Source organism: Emydura macquarii, unplaced genomic scaffold, assembly GCF_026122565.2.
Source record: "Emydura macquarii macquarii isolate MOO-44397 ecotype Brisbane River unplaced genomic scaffold, CSIRO-AGI_Emac_v2 contig_915, whole genome shotgun sequence".
NCBI lineage: Eukaryota > Metazoa > Chordata > Testudines > Chelidae > Emydura > Emydura macquarii.
In genome coordinates, this window is record NW_027131052.1 from 189652 (window position 1) to 209231 (window position 19580).

The following is a 19580-nucleotide window of genomic DNA, read 5'->3' on the forward strand; positions in this document are numbered from 1 at the left end:
TTTTTTTTTTTAATTAACAACTAAACTTTACTTAAAAAAATACAAACTTAAAAAATGGACACAAAATACCAAATTTTTGCTGTAGTGATAACTAGACGTATACAAAGATACAATCAATCTTCATGATCTTTATCGGGGTGTCAAACTCAGTTCCACTGGTAGGCCACATTTGATTTACCTGCCAGCAGAATTCTCGCTGTGTCCTAGCCTCCGCCACGAAATGTCGCAAGGAACGGTATTTCGTTGCAGATCACGGCGTGTTCCCATCCATCACAAAATCTCTCAGCTCCTCCTTTTTCAGCAGCAGCTCACTGTGTCTTGCCGTCCACCGAGAAATCGCGCGCTCTCCACTCTTTCAGCGGCAGCTCTACCCTCCAGCATGAGCTTCAAACACAGCGAGATGGCACTGCGGGCCACATCAAAAAGGTTCACGGGCCAGATAAAAAAGGTTTGCGGGCTGGATCCAGCCTGCGGGCCGTATTTTTGACACCCCTGCATTAGGGTGTGCCTGGGCACACCCTGTACGCACGCCTATGGGTGGGTGGAAGTGCGCCTGGTAATGACACACTCCACCGACCCAAGGAGAGCAGTGTGGACATCAGCCATCGCTGTAATTATAATGGCGGCTGAAAGTCGACATATCTTATGTCGACAAATTTTTCTAGTGTAGATAGGGCCTAAGTTGACGTTGCCAGCGAGTTAGATTGGCAGAACGGACCTGGTAGTGGAGACAAATACATTATGTGTAACTTCACATTGTAGATCAGGCCCAGGTCAAATGCACTTTAGATCCTACACCAACGAAGCTTGTAGCCAAATCTGTAATAAACTAACTAAAGATTTATTAACTAGGAAAAAGAAATGAGAGTTATTCAAAAGGGTAAAGCAGGTAAACATACATGCACAACTGAGTTACAGTCTTAGGTTTCAAAAGGTACCAGAGACAGCTGTAATATGCAAACTATACATATCCTTTATGGTAACCCAAGCTAAGAAGCTTGCGAATCCCTTACTTATACTTACAGATACTGCTTTCTCCAAATTCCAAGCAGCATAGTGGTACAATTCTTTCGTCTCGGCATTTTTATTCCTTTCCCACAGAGTTCAAGTTGATGGGATGTGTTGATGTGCAGGTTTCCTCTTCATGGATGTGTGTGGGGAAGCAATCAACAAAGTCTTTGTCTTTTGATGTTTCACAATGGTTCATTTGGTTTCACTGCGCCTTCTTGTGTGCAGGACCAGCGCTTTATACTAATTAACACTTTTTTCTGTTTTCTCTCATGCTGGTATAGAGCAGCTACATGGGAAACCCTACAGTGGTGCAGCTGCAGTGGTTCAGCTGTGCCGCTGTAAGGGCTGTAGTGTAGACAAAGCTTAAGACTCTCTTTCTAAAAAAAATATGTTCTAGGTAATCCAGAAGCTTTTTGCTGGTTAAATTAACCACTGGGTGAGATTCTCCAGACTGTGTTATACAAGAGGTCAAACTAGATGATCATCGCATCATAACCCCAAAATCCGCTTCCTCTGTTTCTGTTCTCATGCAGCAAAGCATCTCTGGGGGAAATCTCATGACCAGGTTGACTTAATCAGTTACAAGTTCACTCTTTCCTCTTTCAGTTCTGCAATCTTCCCAGCTAAACAACTCTACTTCTCCAATTAAATTGAGTTCCATGCCTGAAATTCCAGCAATCTTTTCCCCATCTTTGACTTATTCCTCAAACCCTCGTGTAGTATGGTTGGCTGTCCCTCCCTGTCAGTCTTGGAGGGAGGCCACACCTCTTCACTACCCTGTTTCGGCAGGGGTCGTCCCAACTCGGGGCGAGGGGAACAGTCTACGAGCTGTAGCTAGTTCAAAAGGTCCCCGGGTGGGGCAGCAAACAGTCTACCTCCCTAGACAGGGCGGCACACAGTCCAAAGGCCTCCATGGTGGTCAGGGAAGGGGGAGAGGGACTCAGGCCCACCCGACTCCACTCCATCCCAGCCCAGGTCCCTAGCTGTGGCCGAGGGGTTGGCCACGGGGTCCGCAGGGTCCCAACCACAACACACTGAGTCACCATCCAGATCCCCGGTCCCCGAAGCGTGTAGCCCCTCCCCTGGGCTATTTCCTTCCCCCTGTCCCTCGGGTACCTGGTATCCTGCCGTCCAGTCGTTCTCGTCAGGGTAGGTGCCGAGGGGCAGGTTGTAGAACCTCTCAATCTCATCAGGGGCTGGCAGGTCAGGCAGCTCTTCGGGGCCGTCTGCAGGGGGCAGTTTCTCCAGGTCTGGCCCGGTCAGGGCCCGTGCCTCACCCATCGACTTCCTCCAATTCCAGGGGCAGCTCCTCCAGCTCTGGCCCCAGGAAGGCCACATCCTCCGTGTCTGTGTCAGGCAATTCCTCCAGGTCTTCGCCCCTCGGGATCACCGGGTCCGACGGGGTGGGTGGATCCGGGGGTATCACTGGGCCCCAGGTCTCACGCTGCTCCTTCACCGGCGCCCGGATGCCGGCCCTGGTCCACTTCCCTGAGTACCCGGTCTCGGATGGCACGGCTCACCTGGGTTCCAGGTCGCAGGCAGAGCGGGGGAGGTGGGGCCAGGAGGAATGTCCTTTCCCTCTGGGATCTGGCCGCCAACTGAGCGCCTGGGCCTCTCTTTTGTACTTCCTGTCCCGCCCCCTCGCTTTCGGGTTGGCAGACAGGCAGTCTCTGGCTCCACCCCACAGGCCCAGCCTGTTGGTCCCCGTCAGTCTTGGAGGGAGGCCACACCTCCTCACTACACCTCCCCTGCTCCTGCCTCTGCTTCTCTCTCTGCTCAGGATATTGCCAATTTCTTCCAAGAGAAAACTGACAGAATATCACACGACCTGCTCTCTGACCTTGAAAAACAACGAGAGTTCTGTAGCACCTTAAAGACTAACAAGTTTAATTTCAGCAGGCATAAGCTTTCGTCTTATGCCTGCTGAAATTAAATTGGTTAGTCTTTAAAGTGCTACAGAACTCTCGTTGTTTTTGCTGTATACAGACTAACACGGCTACCCCTCTGGAACTCTCTTACCTTGGCTTCTCTTTCCTTCCTACAACTTTTTCTTCTTCCAAGTCTCAGATTTCCCTTTCCTGCTCTGCTACAAATGTATCTGCTAAATGATGGATTAAAAAATGGCTGGCTAACTGACAAGCCTCAAAATCTTTACAGGTACATTTTGATACCTGTCAGTGAGCTAGTTTTTAATCCCTTTAATGTGTGCCATGTTGATTTGGTACAATTTTAGATTTTTAATCAAAATGTTGTGTTGCCACATCTCATGCTGCGAGTGCTACAGGGTTCAGAGCACTGGACTGGGGGTTGGGAGACCTGGATTCTGTGCCTGGCTCTCACCTTGCTGCTGTGACCTTGGGGAAGTCACTTCCCATCTCTATGATCATCTCTCACTAGGTGTCTGTGCAGCACCCAGAGCAGTAGGGCCTGATCTCGGCTGAGGCCTTTCGGCACATCTCTAATGCAGATAATGCTACTAAGAAAGGCCTAGAGAGGATCCAGGGCCCAGTGCAGTGAGTCTGTCTGGTTTTCTAGGGGTGAGAGCCGCTGTAGGCATTACATGATTGAGATGCAGCCCAATTCACGCTATGTGATCCTGGGGGAGGACCGAGCTCACACCTCGCTCACCGAACTAGTCCACCACCATCAAACCGTGGGAATCCAGCCCTTCATGGAGATGCTGACTGCGCCTTGTGAGCAGGTGGGTACTGGGGACTCCAGTTGTGCCTTAGGGGCAAAGTGAGAGGGGGCTCAGACTGCCTTCAGAGCTAATAGAATTGTCCCTGCAGTAGTATTGCTTTGTGTTCCCATAGAAAACGTCCAGTACTTTATCAACTGGTCAGGCAGCCCAGACCCCTCCTGCCTTTATTCACTCAGGAGCTCCAGCAGCTATTAGTTTTCAACCTGCGGCCCATGTGACATCCTCAGGGCCATACAGGTAGTATATATATATATATATATATTGTGTGCAGGCAGCCCACATAACGCACAGAGAGCAGCATAGGTGGCCCACAACGGTGAATAGGTGAGAACCACTGAGCTAGGCACTGTGACACAGGCTATTCTTTCGGGGCAGGGATGTTCCCATTGCATCCCTAGCCATCCCACGGCAGCTCTTGTAGCCGGGCATGATGTCCCTGCCCCCCATTACCATCCTTGGGAGCGGCTCTCACAGCTGCATTGCATGCCAAGCCCCTCATTGATGTTCTGGAGGGATGGGCATTCCCGTAGCTGGACACTGTGCTCCTGGTCCTTGTCTGCTATCCTGGGGACTTCTGTCCGCTGATTCGGGGGCTCCTGCAGCTAGCCGTGGATCTCTGTGTCTTCTGAATCCTTCCCTTTTTTCCTCAGAAGGGCGATGGGGATGTAGAGTATGAGGAGCTGAAATTCCCAACCCTGGCCCCATGCCCAGCAGAAGGGGAGAAGAAGCCTCAAGAGGAACAAGCTGGTCTTAATGGGCCACCTGTTGTCAGCCACAGCCCGCATGCAGGAGCAGCTGCTGTTCTCAAACACACACGGTTCAGGATACCAAAGAAATTCCAAGAGCAGCAGCCAAGCCCAGGCGAGGAGGGGGCAGAACAGAGCCAGGAGGGGGTGGAGCTGAGCCCAGGTGAGGTTGGGGTGGCCAGACGGGCCATTCCTCGCCTCTACCCCTCCATACGATTGGCAATGTGGGAAATCCAGCAGGTAAGAAGGCTGTAAGATTCTGTCCATCCACCCTGTATCCCTTGGCCACAGAAGCAAAGCCTGTTTATCCAGAGTCTCTGTAGGTGAGCTACAAGCTCTTTGCCTGGGGATAAAAGAGGGAAGAGGGCTCTCTACAAGTGGACAGCAGTGGTTTCCTCCCCATTGCAGGTTTTCCAGGCTCATTATTTTCCAGGCCCTCTGGATCAAGGATATATTCATTGGAAGCTACAAGATTTCAGGCTCCCTCGCTGCTGGAGAGCAGATGGTGTGGGAGCCTCTGGGCATGACTGGCACAAGTGTGAGGTGGCAGTGGGGGTTGTTCGTGTGTGTGTGTGAGACATGGGGGGCCTGTGCCCTTTCTCACCTAACACTGTGCCTCTGCTTTGCCCCACAGTTCTCTTCCCACCCCTCAAATGGCTCCTATGCCGAGCTGCAGTTGAAGCCCCAGCACTGAAGGCAGCAGGGCCCACAGCAAGAGTGACATGGTAAGAGCATGGATTCTGCAGTGGGGTAGGTGATGGATGCAGCTTCCCTGGGGAAGTCAGAGGAGCCATCTCATTTCACTGCACCTGTGGCTGCTTGGAGAGGCTCCCTGGGCCAGCGCCTATACAGATTTGGGAGTGGAGGATAAAATGGGAGAGCAGCTGCCAGCAGAAGCTATGGGGATTTCCAGTGTATCTACACCATTGGGAGATGAGGGGGAAACCTGCATTTTTAGCAAAGGTTTTGTTGTTTCAGTGGCACTGGGATGAGCAGAGTGCTTCAAAGGCAATAACCATGTCCTGACGTGAGGAGCTCAGTCTGCTAGAGGCCGCAACACATGATAACAGCCAGGATCTGGGAGCAGGAGAGAATGAGGGTTACGGCAAATTAATCTGTGATCTGCTTTGTTCAGCTGTGTGTACAGCCTGTGGGTCTGAGGTGGGATCCGGCAACAGAATGCACCTGTGGGGAGACACTGAGCAGGTAGCACTGGGGGTGCAGCTTGGGCAGTGAGGAGAGTGAGTGAGAAGCAGGAGCAGAGCTGTGCAAGTGAGGTAGAAGAGCGGGGACTTGCTGTGGGAGAAGAGCATGGCCATCGATGGGGTTTGAGCAAGGGCTGACAGTAGGAGAGGGAGGGTACTGTTGTAGCTGTAGTATGTGGAATGAATCAGAGATGGCACGGGTGGGGCAGAGAGGCCATAGACGAGGAGGTGACCTCTCATCCAGGATGGCCAGACAGGAAGGCTGTTCCAGGGGTCAGAAGCTATGGAAGGAGGGAGGTATAGAGAAAAAGTCAGTGCTGGGAAAAAGGCAAGATTCAGGAAGCAAGGTCTTTGAGGGCTTTATGAACAAGGACAATGAGTGGCCACTGGCTCCTGTAACGAATGCAGATGTGTGACGCTGAAAGCCAAGGTTCCGGAGAATTTTGGGAGCTGGAGACTCAGAAAGTGACACTGAATTAGCTGCAGCTCAGGCCAATGTTTGCTGCCTCCACGCGGGCAGAGCTGGTTGTCGAGGTGCCAGGGAGAGGGGGGACAGAGTCTTCTCTGCCTGAGTGTCAGCCTATGACACTAGCTAGGAGATTCATAGATTTTAAGGCTGATCTCCTGTACAGGAGAGGTCAGAGAACTTTATGCAGCTACCCCTGTATTGGGCCCAATAACTTATGTTTGGCTAAAGCATATCTAATGGATGTACAGGCTACAGAAAGTGGGTTAGAGCCATGCCCAACCTGGCTGGCGAGAGCTAGTGGAGTTGTGTTGATGTTACTGTTGTGAATCATTGACAGACATCTCCTAAGAGAGGGCAGGGAACTGGCTTCTCTCAGCAAGTTAGACCCTGCTGCAAAACCCATCCCTTCATATAGACAGTCTACCCCAATTGGCTGCCTACTTGCCCTGTCCCAAATCTCCCCTACTGGGGCTAGATGGTTGAGGAGGTTGTGGTAAAGCATCTCCAACGATATCTGGATTGTTCAGGTCTCTGACTCCCTTCAGGCTGGCATTGACTTGGTGATGGATGAGGGTCAGGTCCTGTGCTGATTCTATCTGCCGCCTGTGACACAGATGGTCACACGGCTTTGCTGGTCTGTCTGCAGCTCCTAGCAGGAGTTGCCAGTATTCAAGAGGCTCTGCTCCCTTCTTTTGAGAGATTGTAGAGCTGAGTGTTGGACACTTGCTTATCTGTCCCAAGGCAGGGGTCCTGTCTTATACCCTGTTATATGCCACGGTACAGTCCAGACCAGTGAGTAGCTGTGTCACCTCTGTCCTGTAACCTGGGGTGCCCTTTACAACGCTTTGTTGCTGTAGCCTCCAGCCTGGATTCTCACAAACTGCCTCCAGCATGTGGGTCAATCCCAGCTATGTCTTCATGTGCCCCAGCCAGCCACACCTTGTCTCTTAACGTCACCACAGGGTGACTCCAACACACCCAGTCCAAGATTTCCCCCCAGAAACGTATGTCCTGGAATCTCCAGCCCTCTCCTGGAGAGTATGAATATATTCAGTCTGTTATTCCTTTAAGGGAATAATATGCACACAACTTGTCTGGGTAACTCCGTTTGGGGTAACACCTCAACTTGAACACACAGGATTAGAGAAAATAATAAAACAAGTTTATTAACTAACTACAGAGGAGTTTTAAAGTACAAGTAATAAGGCATGAAAGTCAGAAATGATTTCAAGAAAAATAAAGATAAAATGCATACTGATGCCTAACTTAACAAACTGCATTAGATTCAAAGCAACGTTTGCATATTGAGCAGCGCACACATTCCTTTGTTTAGGACACATCTGTTTGTCAGCTTCTGTTTGGGCAGGGCTGTGGGGCTTGGAACAGGTTGTTAACTCCATACAGGGGAACCCTATAACTTCACATACAATGTTGCCACACACATTTTACCAGGGCAATACTGGCTAGCAAATTATTACAGCAGTCTCTAGGGAGTGAATACAGGGGTGTATTCTGTTACACACTTCTATTGTTCAGTGTCTATATGGAATCATCTAAGCTAGGTGAGGAAGTGCACGTTGTAGTGACGTCAGGCTGAGGACACCCAGCTCTGTATTTCCATCTCTCCCAGCCTCTGCTGTAGGGAAGTGATTTATCCAGTGCCTGCAGGAAACTAGGTTATGGATGAGGGCAGCTGTCAGCAATTCAGCACAGGAGAGACTCATACTATGAAGAAGGAAGCCGGAAGGAAGGGTAGAGATTATGATGGCTCCTTGATGAATGGGATCCCTCCATCACTTCCTGGGCTTGTATCCTGGGGTCTTTTTGGATCCCCAGTTGCTCTGGATTTCTAGCTGGCAGCAGCATTTGAGCACTTGCCAAGGAGATTGCATCTGATTGGTTTGGGATACAGAGATCTCTCGGGGTCTTGGTGATACCGAGGCTTAGATCGCTGCAGTGGGCTCTACGTAGGGCTGCGCCCTCCAATCCTCCAGAAACTGCAGCTAATTAGACAGTGTTCTCTACAGAGCACAGTTCTGCCTGCGCTCCAGGATCTGCACTGGCCCCAGTTGCCCTCCGTGGGCAGGTTTCGATAGTTTAGGTCTCAAGAGGTACCTCTCCCCCCATAGATGCTGCAGCAGCTGAGATCATGCACAATTCTGAAGCTAAACAGGAGGGGGGATCAGGATGGGGAGCGGGTCCTGGAGTTTGCAACATTCTCCCGGTCCCTCAAACCTTGAGTCTGGACTCAGTACATGGTGTAACTCAGTACATGGTGGACTCAGTACATGGTGTAAGACCTGCCCACTCTCCTTGCATTTCTTCATGTGTATTGGGTAGTAGAGACCTGCTGGCAACTGAGAAGGACTCTTCAGGTGTTCTTGTGAAGATCTCAGTTCTTTTGATGACTAGTCATTGCTGTACTTTGTGTCTTACACATGTAGTCAGATGTACTTGAAACATTACTATCATGCAGTCTGCATTCCGAGTGCTTCACGGACCTTTGCTAGCTCAGTATGAGAATCGCAGAACCCTCCCTGAATTCATCTGCCTTCCCTTTATTTTCTTCTCTGAGACTCATTTCCCTGCCTCTCTTACAGACAAACCTGGCTCAGGCCCTATCCTCCTCTGGTACTGCAGGGCCCTGCATCATCTGGTAGAAGCACCTGGAGAGATGGCAGTCTCTTCCACATGCATGGGGCTGGCTCTATATCCTATGGACAAGACACTGGAGAGAACTTTCTGCTGCTTTTTGTCATGCTCTGCCACTGAGGAGCTGCTGTGCGGGCCAGTCTCTAATCCTGGCAGGAGGAGGAGAGGCCTGAGACATGGCCTGGGGCATGACCAAGAGCTGAGGTCATTGGGCAAATCTGCATGGAAATCTTGGTGGTAATTTTTTAATGGAGCTAGAGAATAAATGCCCTGTACTTTAATCAATCTGATCACTCAGGCTGTCTCCCATTATTCCTTTAGCTCACAATTAGACTGCTGGTTTTCAATCTGTACCATTTTGAGTTTTCTCTGTGCTTTGATGAGATCACTGCAGGGCTTGGACCCATTGCTCAAGTAGGCCATGGATGTCTGGCACTGGGGATAGAGAATGAAACTGATTTGTCTTTTGCCTTTCTAGCAGCAAAACCAGAACTGAGACCCTCACAGCTGCCTCCCCTGAGCCAAAGCCCTCACCTGGCTACTCCCCCATCTGTGAGCTGGGTTCTAGCTCAGAACAGAGACACTGAAGGACATTTTCCTGTCTCCCATGCCATAGTCTCCATGGAACAGTAACACTTAAGTCTCCAGCTGCATAGTGTCGCCTCCGACCTATGGCACAGAGCAGTTGGTATTGCACTGAAGCTGCTCATTCATTCATCATTTTCTCTCATTTAACACATTGAACGTAATAAGACTTTTTAAACAGCTTCTCTGATATTAGGTGGAGACTATGACATCTGTGTTCCTATGGTCTGCAACCATTTCTCTGAGTCCTGGAGTGTTGCCATGTTTCTGTCCAAGAGTCTGGTTAGTGAGCAAGGAAATGGTTAGTGATTGGTAACCAGGGCAGAGGTGATATTCACAGCCTCCTTTTAGTGCTAAGGCAATTATAGTGCTACATTATCCAGCTGCCCCAGGAGCTGTGGAGAGGAGAGCAGAGAAGGCTGCATGTGTATTATGACTCATGCCTCTATCCACATACAGACACTGTGTTTGGATCTTGAAATCCTATCCTCCTTTGGCGTCCATTATTTTGTCCTCTCCTTGTTCTTCTCCTCCTAACTCTCTAGCTGCTCCTTTAGCATGTCATTCAGAAGATCTTCCTCATTCCCCCAGCCAGCTTTTTGTAGTGGTTCCACAGACCTCAGTACTTGGTCCCTTTTGCTTCTCCTTTTATCTGTGAGTAATCTCATCCGCAGAACTAACTCAACTAAAATCTCTATGCTGACAACTCCCATGTTTACCTCTCTACTCCAGACATGTCTCTTTTGTCCAAACTGCAATCTCAGCCTGTCCTCTGACATCTGCTCATGGATGTCCAGACATCCACTAAAGTTCAACATGCCTAAAACAGAGCTCCCAATCTTTACTACAACCCTCCCCTCAAACACACCTTCCTCAGTACCTCCTTTCTTGATCACTGTGGACAACACCACCATCCTGCCTGTCACTCAGTTCTGTAACTTGGGTGTCATCTGTGATTTGGATCACTTTCTAAGTCCTCACATCCAGGCTATGTTTAAAGCTTGCCAAATGTTTCTGCGTAAGATCTCTAAGACATGTCTTTTCTATCTATCAACACAGCTAAACACCTGTCCAGGCTCTCATGAGTTTGTCTCAGTTACTGCAGTATCCTTTTCTGTGGCCCTTGACAAATGCAGTCTTGCCTCAAACATATCCATTCAGAATGCTACTGCAAAGATCATTTCTAGCCTACTGCTTTGACCGTGTCAGCCCCCTCTGTGCCTCCCTCCACTGACAACCCCTTCTCATGGTCAGTCCTCATCCTACCTATCTTCACTGCCCATCTGTTAAATTATCAAACGAGCACCTTTATGCTTTTTCCCAGGCTGCCCTGCAGGCTTGGGTGGCCTTCCTTATAAATATCCTCAAAGCCACCTCATTATCCACCTTCAGATCCCTTCTCAAAACTCTCCTTCGCAGTGATGCCTACAAAAAACGTAATGATGGACTACTGATACCACAGTCTATGATGTTGACCAATACTGTCTCATTGTGTCCTTGTACTCCTGTCAGTCTGTCTATCCATTTGTTGTATCTTGTCTGATACTTAGAACATAAGCTCCTTGCAACAGGAACCATCTGGTTTTTTTCTGTCTTTGTACAGCGCCTAGTACATTGGGGTCCGGGTCCATGACTAAGGCTCCTAAGTGCTACAGTAATACAAATAAATAACCCAACCCATCAGCAACAAGCACAAACCCCTGCTACTTGACCTAATGTTGTTGATAAATTGCATAGTCAGTTGCTTTAACTCACTTTGATTCATTATGAAATATATTCAATACACGAATATCACTCAGGTTTACTGCTAAAGCCAATAAGAATATAGTATGGGAGAAAGGTTCAATATGATCCTAGTCTCCGGGAAGCCAGCTCATGCAGCATTGTTACGTTCATCTTACACAGAAGGTATGCTCTCAAAGTTACACGTTTCAGCTGACAGTATTTATAGGATGATTTTACACATTACACATCTCTTTACATGTCTCTAAAATCCAAGCCCTCAGTTCATCCCAGTTCTTTAACTTGTTGCTCTGTTCCTTCCCTTATCTTTGTTTTGGATACTCATATTCATAGAATCATAGAGTTGGAAGGCACCTCAGGAGGTCATCTAGTCTACCCCCCTGCTCAGAGCAGGACTAACCTCAGCTAAATAATCCCAGCCAGGGTTTTGTCAAGCCGCAGCTTAAAAACCTCTAAAGATGGAGATTCCACTACCTCCCTAGGTAACCCATTCCAGTGCTTCACCACCCTCCTAGTGAAAATCTTTTTCCTAATGTCCAACCTAGATCTCCCCCACTGCAATTTCAGACCATTGCTCCTTGTTCTGTCATCTGCCACCACTGAGAACAGCCTAGCTCCATCCTCCCTGGATCCCCCTTTCAGGTAGTTAAAGGCTGCTATCAAATCCCCCCTCATTCTTCTCTTCTGCAAACTAAACAAGCCTAGTTCCCTCAGCCTCTCCTCATAAGTCCTGTGCTCCAGCCCCCTAATCATTTTTGCTGCCCTCCGCTGGACTCTCTCCAACTTGTCCACATCCTTTTTGTAGTGGGGAGCCCAAAACTTAACACAATACTCCAAATGCGGCCTCACCAATGCCGAATAGAGGGGAATAATCACTTCCCGTGATCTGCTGGCAATGCTCCTACTAATGCAGCCCAATATGCTATTAGCCTTCTTGGCAACCAGGGCACACTGCTGACTCATATCCAGCTTCTTATCCACTGTTACCCCCCAGGTCCTTTTCTGCAGAACTGCTGCCTAGCTCATAGGTCCCCAGTCTGTAGCTGTGCATGGGATTCTTCTGTCCTAGGTGCAGGACTCTGCACTTGTCCTTGTTGAACCTCATCAGATTTCTTTTGGCCCAATCCTCCAGTTTGTTTAGGTCCTTCTATATCCTATCCCTTCCTTCCAGGGTATCTACCACTCCCCCCAGCTTAGTGTCATCTGCAAACTTGCTGAGGGTGCAATCTACCCCATTCTCCAGATCATTAATGAAGATGTTGAACAAAACCGGCCCCAGCACCGACCTGGGGCACTCCACTTGTGACTAGCTGCCAACTAGACATGGAGCCATTGATCACTACCCATTGAGCCCGATGATCTAGCCAGCTACCTATCCTTTTTATAGTCCATTCATCCACCCCATGCTTCTTTAACTTGCTAATAAGAATACTGTGGGAGACTGTGTCAAAAACTTTACTAAAGTCAAGGTATATCAAGTCCACCGCTTTTCCCACATCCACAGAGCCAGTCACCTCTTCATAGAAGGCAATCAGGTTCGTCAGGCATGACTTTCCTTTGGTGAATCCGTGCTGACTGTTCCTGATCACCTTCCTCTCTTCCAAGTACCTTAAAATGGATTTTAAAAGGTTTAATTTATAATTTCCAAATACATGTATTAAAACTTAAACAAAAAAATTGTTTTTATTAAAAATACCCCAGTACTAATAAAAACAACCCTAAATTGTTTAAAAGCCAACTTAGCCCCATAAAAGCTTCAATAAATCCACTGTTAGTGGAAATAAAAGTCAACATGAACTGAACCCAGCTAAATGTATCCAGAATAGAACCTAAATGTTCAGCCTATTCACTTCCTATTCTGTTAGCTTAAATAAAAACTCAATCTCCCAACACCAAAGTGAAGTGTAATATCGCTGGCATGGTACTAGGATGATTGGGTTTTAATACTAAACTTATAAACACCGTGGACTTGGAGATAATTAAAAATAAATTAAATTCCTTATCACAACAACAAAATAATCTAATACAAAGACAAATACAAATCAATATAAATCTAATTCTAATAAGTGTAAAAAACTTAAAAGCCAAATAAAATATATAGCACTGGTTAAACACCACCACCTAGATATTATATAAAAAACAGAACTGCAGCCGCAATAAAATGCACTAAAATGCAAATCCTCGGTCTAGCTACATTTAAGAACAGAATGTATTAAGTCATATCTAAAAATATAAAAATACTAACCCATTTATTAAAACAGCAAAAAAAATCTTTGTTTAATACATATAAACATAAATAAATACAATATATTTCTAGCATAATAAAACCTAATCTATTAACAAAAAAAATTGTAAAAATTGCTCACCAACAGTCTGTAAAAGCAAAGTTATAAAAAATAAGCCCACTCCCAATATTGACCATGGAATCTTTCTAGTTACTCCGGATTATAAATCAATGAGCTAAAAAAAACAACCAAATCTATTAAACACTCAAGAGTGCACTAAATAAAGCCCTCAAAAGCGAGTGTGCTTATCACTACCTGCCAACTCAGAACCATGCAGTAAAAATGTATCACTAAAAACGTATGTATAAAATAAATTTAAAAATGTAACATGTGTTTTGTATAATAAACTGTTCATGTGTTAATTCTGAAAAAACTATATTTTAAAAATATATATATATATATATATAAACCAGTCGCCAGTAAATAAATGTGAATGTAATATAAGTATTCTTTACATCAGCAATCACACATAGTATTTGCCAAAAATAAAAAATATACAAACAATTTTAATGTCCTATTTAACAAACATTTCTGTAAACCTTGGCCTTAATTGACTAACCACCGAATTAATTGACTAACCACCGAATTAAAAAAACCACAGTAACTCAGTTTTTGAAGCAAATGCAAAAAAAATTAAAAAACGCACCATCTAAATCTCCCATACTAATAAAATATATTAAAAATTGCCACAGCTAAAAAAAAAAAAATCACAGCAGATCAGTAGTATAATACTTTCATGGATTAGTCTCCTACAACTAAAAGCATGTTGTCTGTTGCTTTCCATCCATTATTAATTGTACTAGTTCTCAGTTGTGTCTGTTTAATTAGCATGTGCATTATGTGCTGTTAAATAAAAAACAGTACGCTAAACTAAAACCTCAACTCACATACATAACTTTAAAACAACTAAAAATGACCCATTCCACTTGTTAAGTTGAAGGGTCAAAAAAAATGTAGGCCCAAAGCTTAATTCTATTCTATTAATTCTATGTAAAATACCCTTAGTCTTTTACTACGTAACAAACCACCACAGCAGTTGCTATAGGGCTTTGCATTTTGGGTATGTAGGGTGAGCTGTTCACTATTAATACATTTGTTTAAAACCACCATCTGTTTGTCCAAAGCTAATAGCTAGTCATTAATTAGCCTGTTTATAAAGTTACCAAAGATCATGCTGTAAAACTGCTGCTATTATTAAAATATGTGTATTTTAATATCTCTGCTTAATGTAACATCAGCAAATGTTCTAAAACAAAAAAATTCAATATTTTTAACTATAATAAATGTTTTAAATAAAAAAATCGTATTGTTTTTGAAAGACACGTGTCTTCCAGTTACAAATTTTAAATAAATGTTAAAAATATTAAAATATCAATAAATAAGTATATCTAAAACAAAAAATTACAAAAAAAGGCACCAGCCTCAAATATTCAAAAAGGTAAAAATAACAACTTTTACGACTCAGACGGCTAAAAACTGCCCACCATAATAACCCTAAAATCCACCTCAAAAAACAAAAACAAAATAAACTATAAAAATAACAATGATCATGCTTGCAAAACATGGGTAATTAATAATCACACCAAAATGCAAATGCAGCATAACAAAACCAACCCATAAAATAGCATAAAAGCTTACCCCTATAACCACCCCACCCCGCAAAAAAAAAAAAAAGAACAATCATCCTCCAGGAGCATCGGTGTGCACCGACAGACCCCTGCTCCCTCCCTGGTGCTTAGCCACCTGGCCAGTGAACTATCGTTGTAAAACTGGGGGGGGGGGGGAACTGCTTTTTAAAATCTTTATATTCATAATAAACGTGGCATATTGCCTTGTCTCCCTGAATAAGATCCTGCTGTTTATTTTATAAGCATAACACAGACCCCGTGGCAATGGGAGAGAAGTTGTGACTATGGGGCTCACTGTAGGGGTCAGTCCCAGGCCCCATTGCTATGGGAGAAGCACTGTGGTTATGGGGCTCAAAGAGGATTTGGTTCCATGCCCCATGGCTATGGGAGAGGAACTGTGGTTATGGGGCTCACTGGGAGGTATCAGTTGTTGTTGGCTGTTACTTGTCAGTGTAGGCTGCGTGCGTGTGTCCACGTGTAGGTGCTGTCCCAGCTCTGCGCAGGTAACCAAGACGGCATTCACGATCAAATGAATCGACACAACCAAGGATTAGCTGTGCAACGAAGGCACCCGGTCAGGTTTATTGCAGTTGAAGCTCAATGAGAAGCGACCTGTAGAATAGCTACCGGTACACTTCAAATATGAGTTATAAATATATGTTACAATGGACTCAGCATGACTTAACGGCGGGACTTTACGTTATCCCCTAGGCCGGACAAAGCCATTCCCGCTGACACCCTCTTTTATAAACTGTTACCAACAATTTCGTTCTGCCCCTTTGACGTAGGTAGTTGCCACCCTCTTGACGTAGTCTAATACCACCCTTTACCATAAGTAGTACGATTCGGGCACAACAACTCCATTTATCACCATATCAGACATTTCTATCCATCAGTGTCAGTTCAGGGGTCAGGCTGCCCTTCTTCTCTCTTTAGTGTTAAGATTTTCTGGTACCTTCTACACCTGCTGTGTATTTTTCAGCATGTTACGATATTAGAAATACGTGTGTTTGCACTAGCAGTGTTTGCTACGTGCCAGTTTGTCAGGCCATAAGTTCACAGCCTGACTTCTTTTAACTTGGCTTTTTCCACTTAGGCCTTAAGCCTTAGCCTGTTCTGCTAGGTTGAAGGCCTTAAGCTCCCACTTCTTACTACATCACTCTTACCACATTGCTGTAGAGAGGAACTCTGGCTATGTGATTTAATGGTGGGGGGTTCGTCCCACACTCCATGGCTATGGGAAGACTCTGTGGTTATGGGGCTTACTGAGCATTTGGTCCTAAGCACCATAGATATGGGATGGAGCTGTGGTTATGGGGCTCACTGTGGAGGTCGTTCCCAGGCCCCATGGCTATTGGAGAGGAGCTGTAGTTATGGGGTTCACTGTGGAGGTCGTTCCCAGGCCCCATGGCTATGGCAGAGGCTCTCTGGTTATGGGCCTCACTGTAGGGGTCTAAGCCAGGCCCCATGGCTATGGGAGAGGAGCTGTGGTTATGGGGCTCTCTGTAGGGGTCAGCCCATGGCTGGGCGGGAGCTGCTTTGGCCGGCACTGCTGGTAGTCCGTGCAAGAAGCAAACCCTGGGAAAGCTCCGGGAGCATCCCTTGGCTCTAGTCCATGGTAACGACCCCTATGCGCAGACCCCCGGCTTGCAATGACATTGACCTTCGAGCCACCTCCAAGTGTTGCATGTTTCACCCTTCACCTGGCCCGGCCCGGCAGACTTTTCCTGGAGTCTCTCACTCTCTATAAAAGGCAAAGGCAGCGTGACTCACTGCTCCTTTCTCCTCACCTCTCACGTACGCTCAGCTCAGCTCAGCTCCAGGCACCAAGCGCAGCTCACTGCTGCTCTAGCTGCCAGAGGCAGGTTCTGCAGCGGCGACGAAGTGCTGTCCCACGGAACAGAATGGGCACTTGCTGGAGAATGAGCTGCACCAGACTCGGCCTCTCCCTTCTGCTGCTGGCTGCACTAGGCTGCACTGCGGAGGAGCATGGCTCAGAGGGTTCTTCTCACCCCAAAAGGGAAGGTGAGTAGACTCCAGAGTCCCTCTCTGGTTCCTTGGCCACACACAGCCTCTCTGGCTGCTGGCAAGGGGGAGAGGGGAAGCAGGGTACTTGGGCTGGTTCTACCCCTCCCCAGGGCTGGCTGGTGGCTCCCTGCTGGGTCTCTCACACGTCCCAGGGGGCTGGAGGAAGCATGTCCTGTCTGCCATGGAGCAGTTGTCCGCTAGGCAGCAGGAGAGGACAGTGCCCTCAGGCAGGTGCCAGCCTTGCACCCACAGACGCTCTCGTCCTGCCCTTGTTCTAAGGCAGCTCCCTGCATCTGTCCATGGGCCAGTCACAATCTTCCTCGCGCGGATGGTGAGAGCTGCGTGCAGCAATGCCCCTGCCAGACAGTGCTTCACTTCCTGCCCCAGCCCCAGTCTTGGCTCTGCTCATCTCAGCAGCTTCGTCTCTCTCAGCACCTGCTGGACCCAGCACCCGCAGCCAGGTGCTCTCCTTGCTGTGGTCTGTATCCTGGCAGCCATCACAGCAGCAGCTGAGCCCCTGGGGACTCCCACAAAAGGGCAGTCATAGGGGATGGAATTTCTCCCAGCTTCACTTTGACAAGAGAGGCCATGACCCACAAATAGTGCCACAGCACAGAGAAGGTTGCAGCTGTATTAACCCCCTAGCACCCAGAGCACCTACAAACTTGGTCATCAACCCCTGGACTAGCCCGGTCGGGTGTAACACAGCAACACCTTCCCACCAGGCCCTCTGCCCAGTCTGCCCATTACAACAGCGTTTGTGTACACAGCAATCCGCGCCCCCTCCCCATGTAGAGCTGCTGTGCCCCCGTTCACTCTCCGTAGGCCCCTCTTTATAGACACAGACTTACAGATCTTAAGGGCACAAGGGACCAGCAGAGTCAGGCAGGCTGACATCCTGCATGGTCCCATTCGTCCCACCATGCACACACCTCTCCTGCTCACGAGGCTGCTCCCCGCACACAGGTCCTGAGCCATCTCCTGCAGCCCCCATTTCTCCTCACGGGCCCCACGCTGCCTTCCACACACTAATTCCTTTTTCCATCAGAGCCAAGGGATTAATGTCAACGGCACAGTTACAGTTCAAACACTGAGGGGAAAGTGATGGCATGTGACTGGTACGGTCGGAGCCCAGGCAGGGCTGAGCTGCCACAGCTGCATGGGCAGGGAGGCTTTCGGGGTGGGGAAGATTTGTGGCACAGCCACGTGGGCATTAAGGTGCTTGGAGGCAGTGGAGGCATCTGGGGCTGGACCTGAATGAGCTGCTGCAGCTAGTCCAATACTGAGCTGTTTTATGGTGCTTTTCATCTGTGGCTCTGGTCTCTTGGTGTGACCTTGCTGAGACACGCTGCTGTGATACGGGCAGAGCTGTGCTACTGCCGTGTGCTGCTTCACACCCCTTTAGTGCAGTACAGGGCTGTGGGAGTGGGGATGCAGTGGTGTCAGTGCTGGAGGGGCCTGCCTGGTGCTGCAATACAGCGAAGGGCTGCTGGCATGTTTCATGATGGAAGGTCCCAGGGGGTGTTGATGCAGGACTGAGGATGCAGGTGTGTGGTCCATGTGCAGGGGGTTCCTGGGAGCTAAGACAGTGCAGCAGGTCTAGAGGACTGAGAGCAGGGCTGGCCCTGAGAACACAGCAATGAGTGCAGCTGGAGACCCTGGGCAGAGCCTAGTGTGTCCTGGGCAGGGCAGTGCAGGGTGCTGGGCAGTCGGGGCCTGCTACTCCCTACGTTGTCCTTGTCACTGTCTCACCCCTCTTCCTCACCTGTTCGTCATCCTCACCCCATGTCATCCCCACTTCATCTCAGCCCCCCACCGACCCTCCTTCCCCCCACGTTACCGCTCTCCCCCTCCCTGCCCTGTCAGCCTCTAGACATCTTGTGCTGAGCTGTGAGCACCACCATGGCCTCACCCAGCTCTTGGGCTGGGCAAGACTGCAGCACCGGTCTCTGCAGCCTGCCTCTTGCCTCCTAGCGCATGCAGCTGGTTGGAAGTGCTGCTTCCATCAGGGCCGCTCAGGCTGGGGTGACTCGGGGAAGCCGTGGTCTGTGGTTTAGTTTTATAGGGTTGTGGCACTCGAGGGAGCTGCACAGGCAGCAGGGCTGGGAAGCTGCAGAGCAGGGCAGCCCTGGGAGCCCTCCCTGCCAATCCCTCACCTGTCAATCACGCAGCCACCCAGTCTGTACTTGGCACAGAGACCCAGCCCTGATACAATGGGCATGGAGGTTCTTACGAGTGATGGGGAGAAACAGCCTCTCCCTGGGGAAGGCGAATGAGGGCGAGATTCGTCAGGCTGCCTTGGGAAAGGCACATTGGTTCGTTCCTGCCCTCTGCCACCTTCCGCCAGAGAAGCAGAGGCTGCTGGAGGGAACTGGCTCAAGTCCCAGGCACCAGAACCTGCACATGGACCATGCAACTGCATCCTCAGTCCTGCATCGACACAGTAACGCAGGGAACGGTTCCTGCTGCAGAGCTGCCAGCTGGGGATTGGAGACACTCACAAAGGTTTGCAATAGAGCAAGTTTTC

At 48.2% G+C, this 19580-nt stretch overlaps 1 protein-coding gene across 5 annotated transcripts in view; it reads left to right on the forward strand.

Annotated features, from left to right (window-relative positions):
* Positions 1–19580, forward strand: part of LOC137149888 (myosin-IIIb-like) — a 126771-nt gene that overhangs the window by 101972 nt on the left and 5219 nt on the right. For 3 of the 5 annotated variants that reach the window (XM_067543508.1, XM_067543511.1, XM_067543510.1), the window contains 4 exons: positions 3547–3712; positions 4363–4698; positions 5093–5183; positions 8733–9069. In XM_067543508.1, the coding sequence (XP_067399609.1) occupies positions 3547–3712; positions 4363–4698; positions 5093–5152 (562 nt within the window). In that variant the 3' untranslated portion in view covers positions 5153–5183; positions 8733–9069. Of the gene's footprint in view, positions 1–3546; positions 3950–4362; positions 4699–5092; positions 5184–8732; positions 9070–19580 lie in introns of those variants that run through there. The other 2 variants (XM_067543509.1, XR_010918857.1) reach the window with 2 other exon arrangements.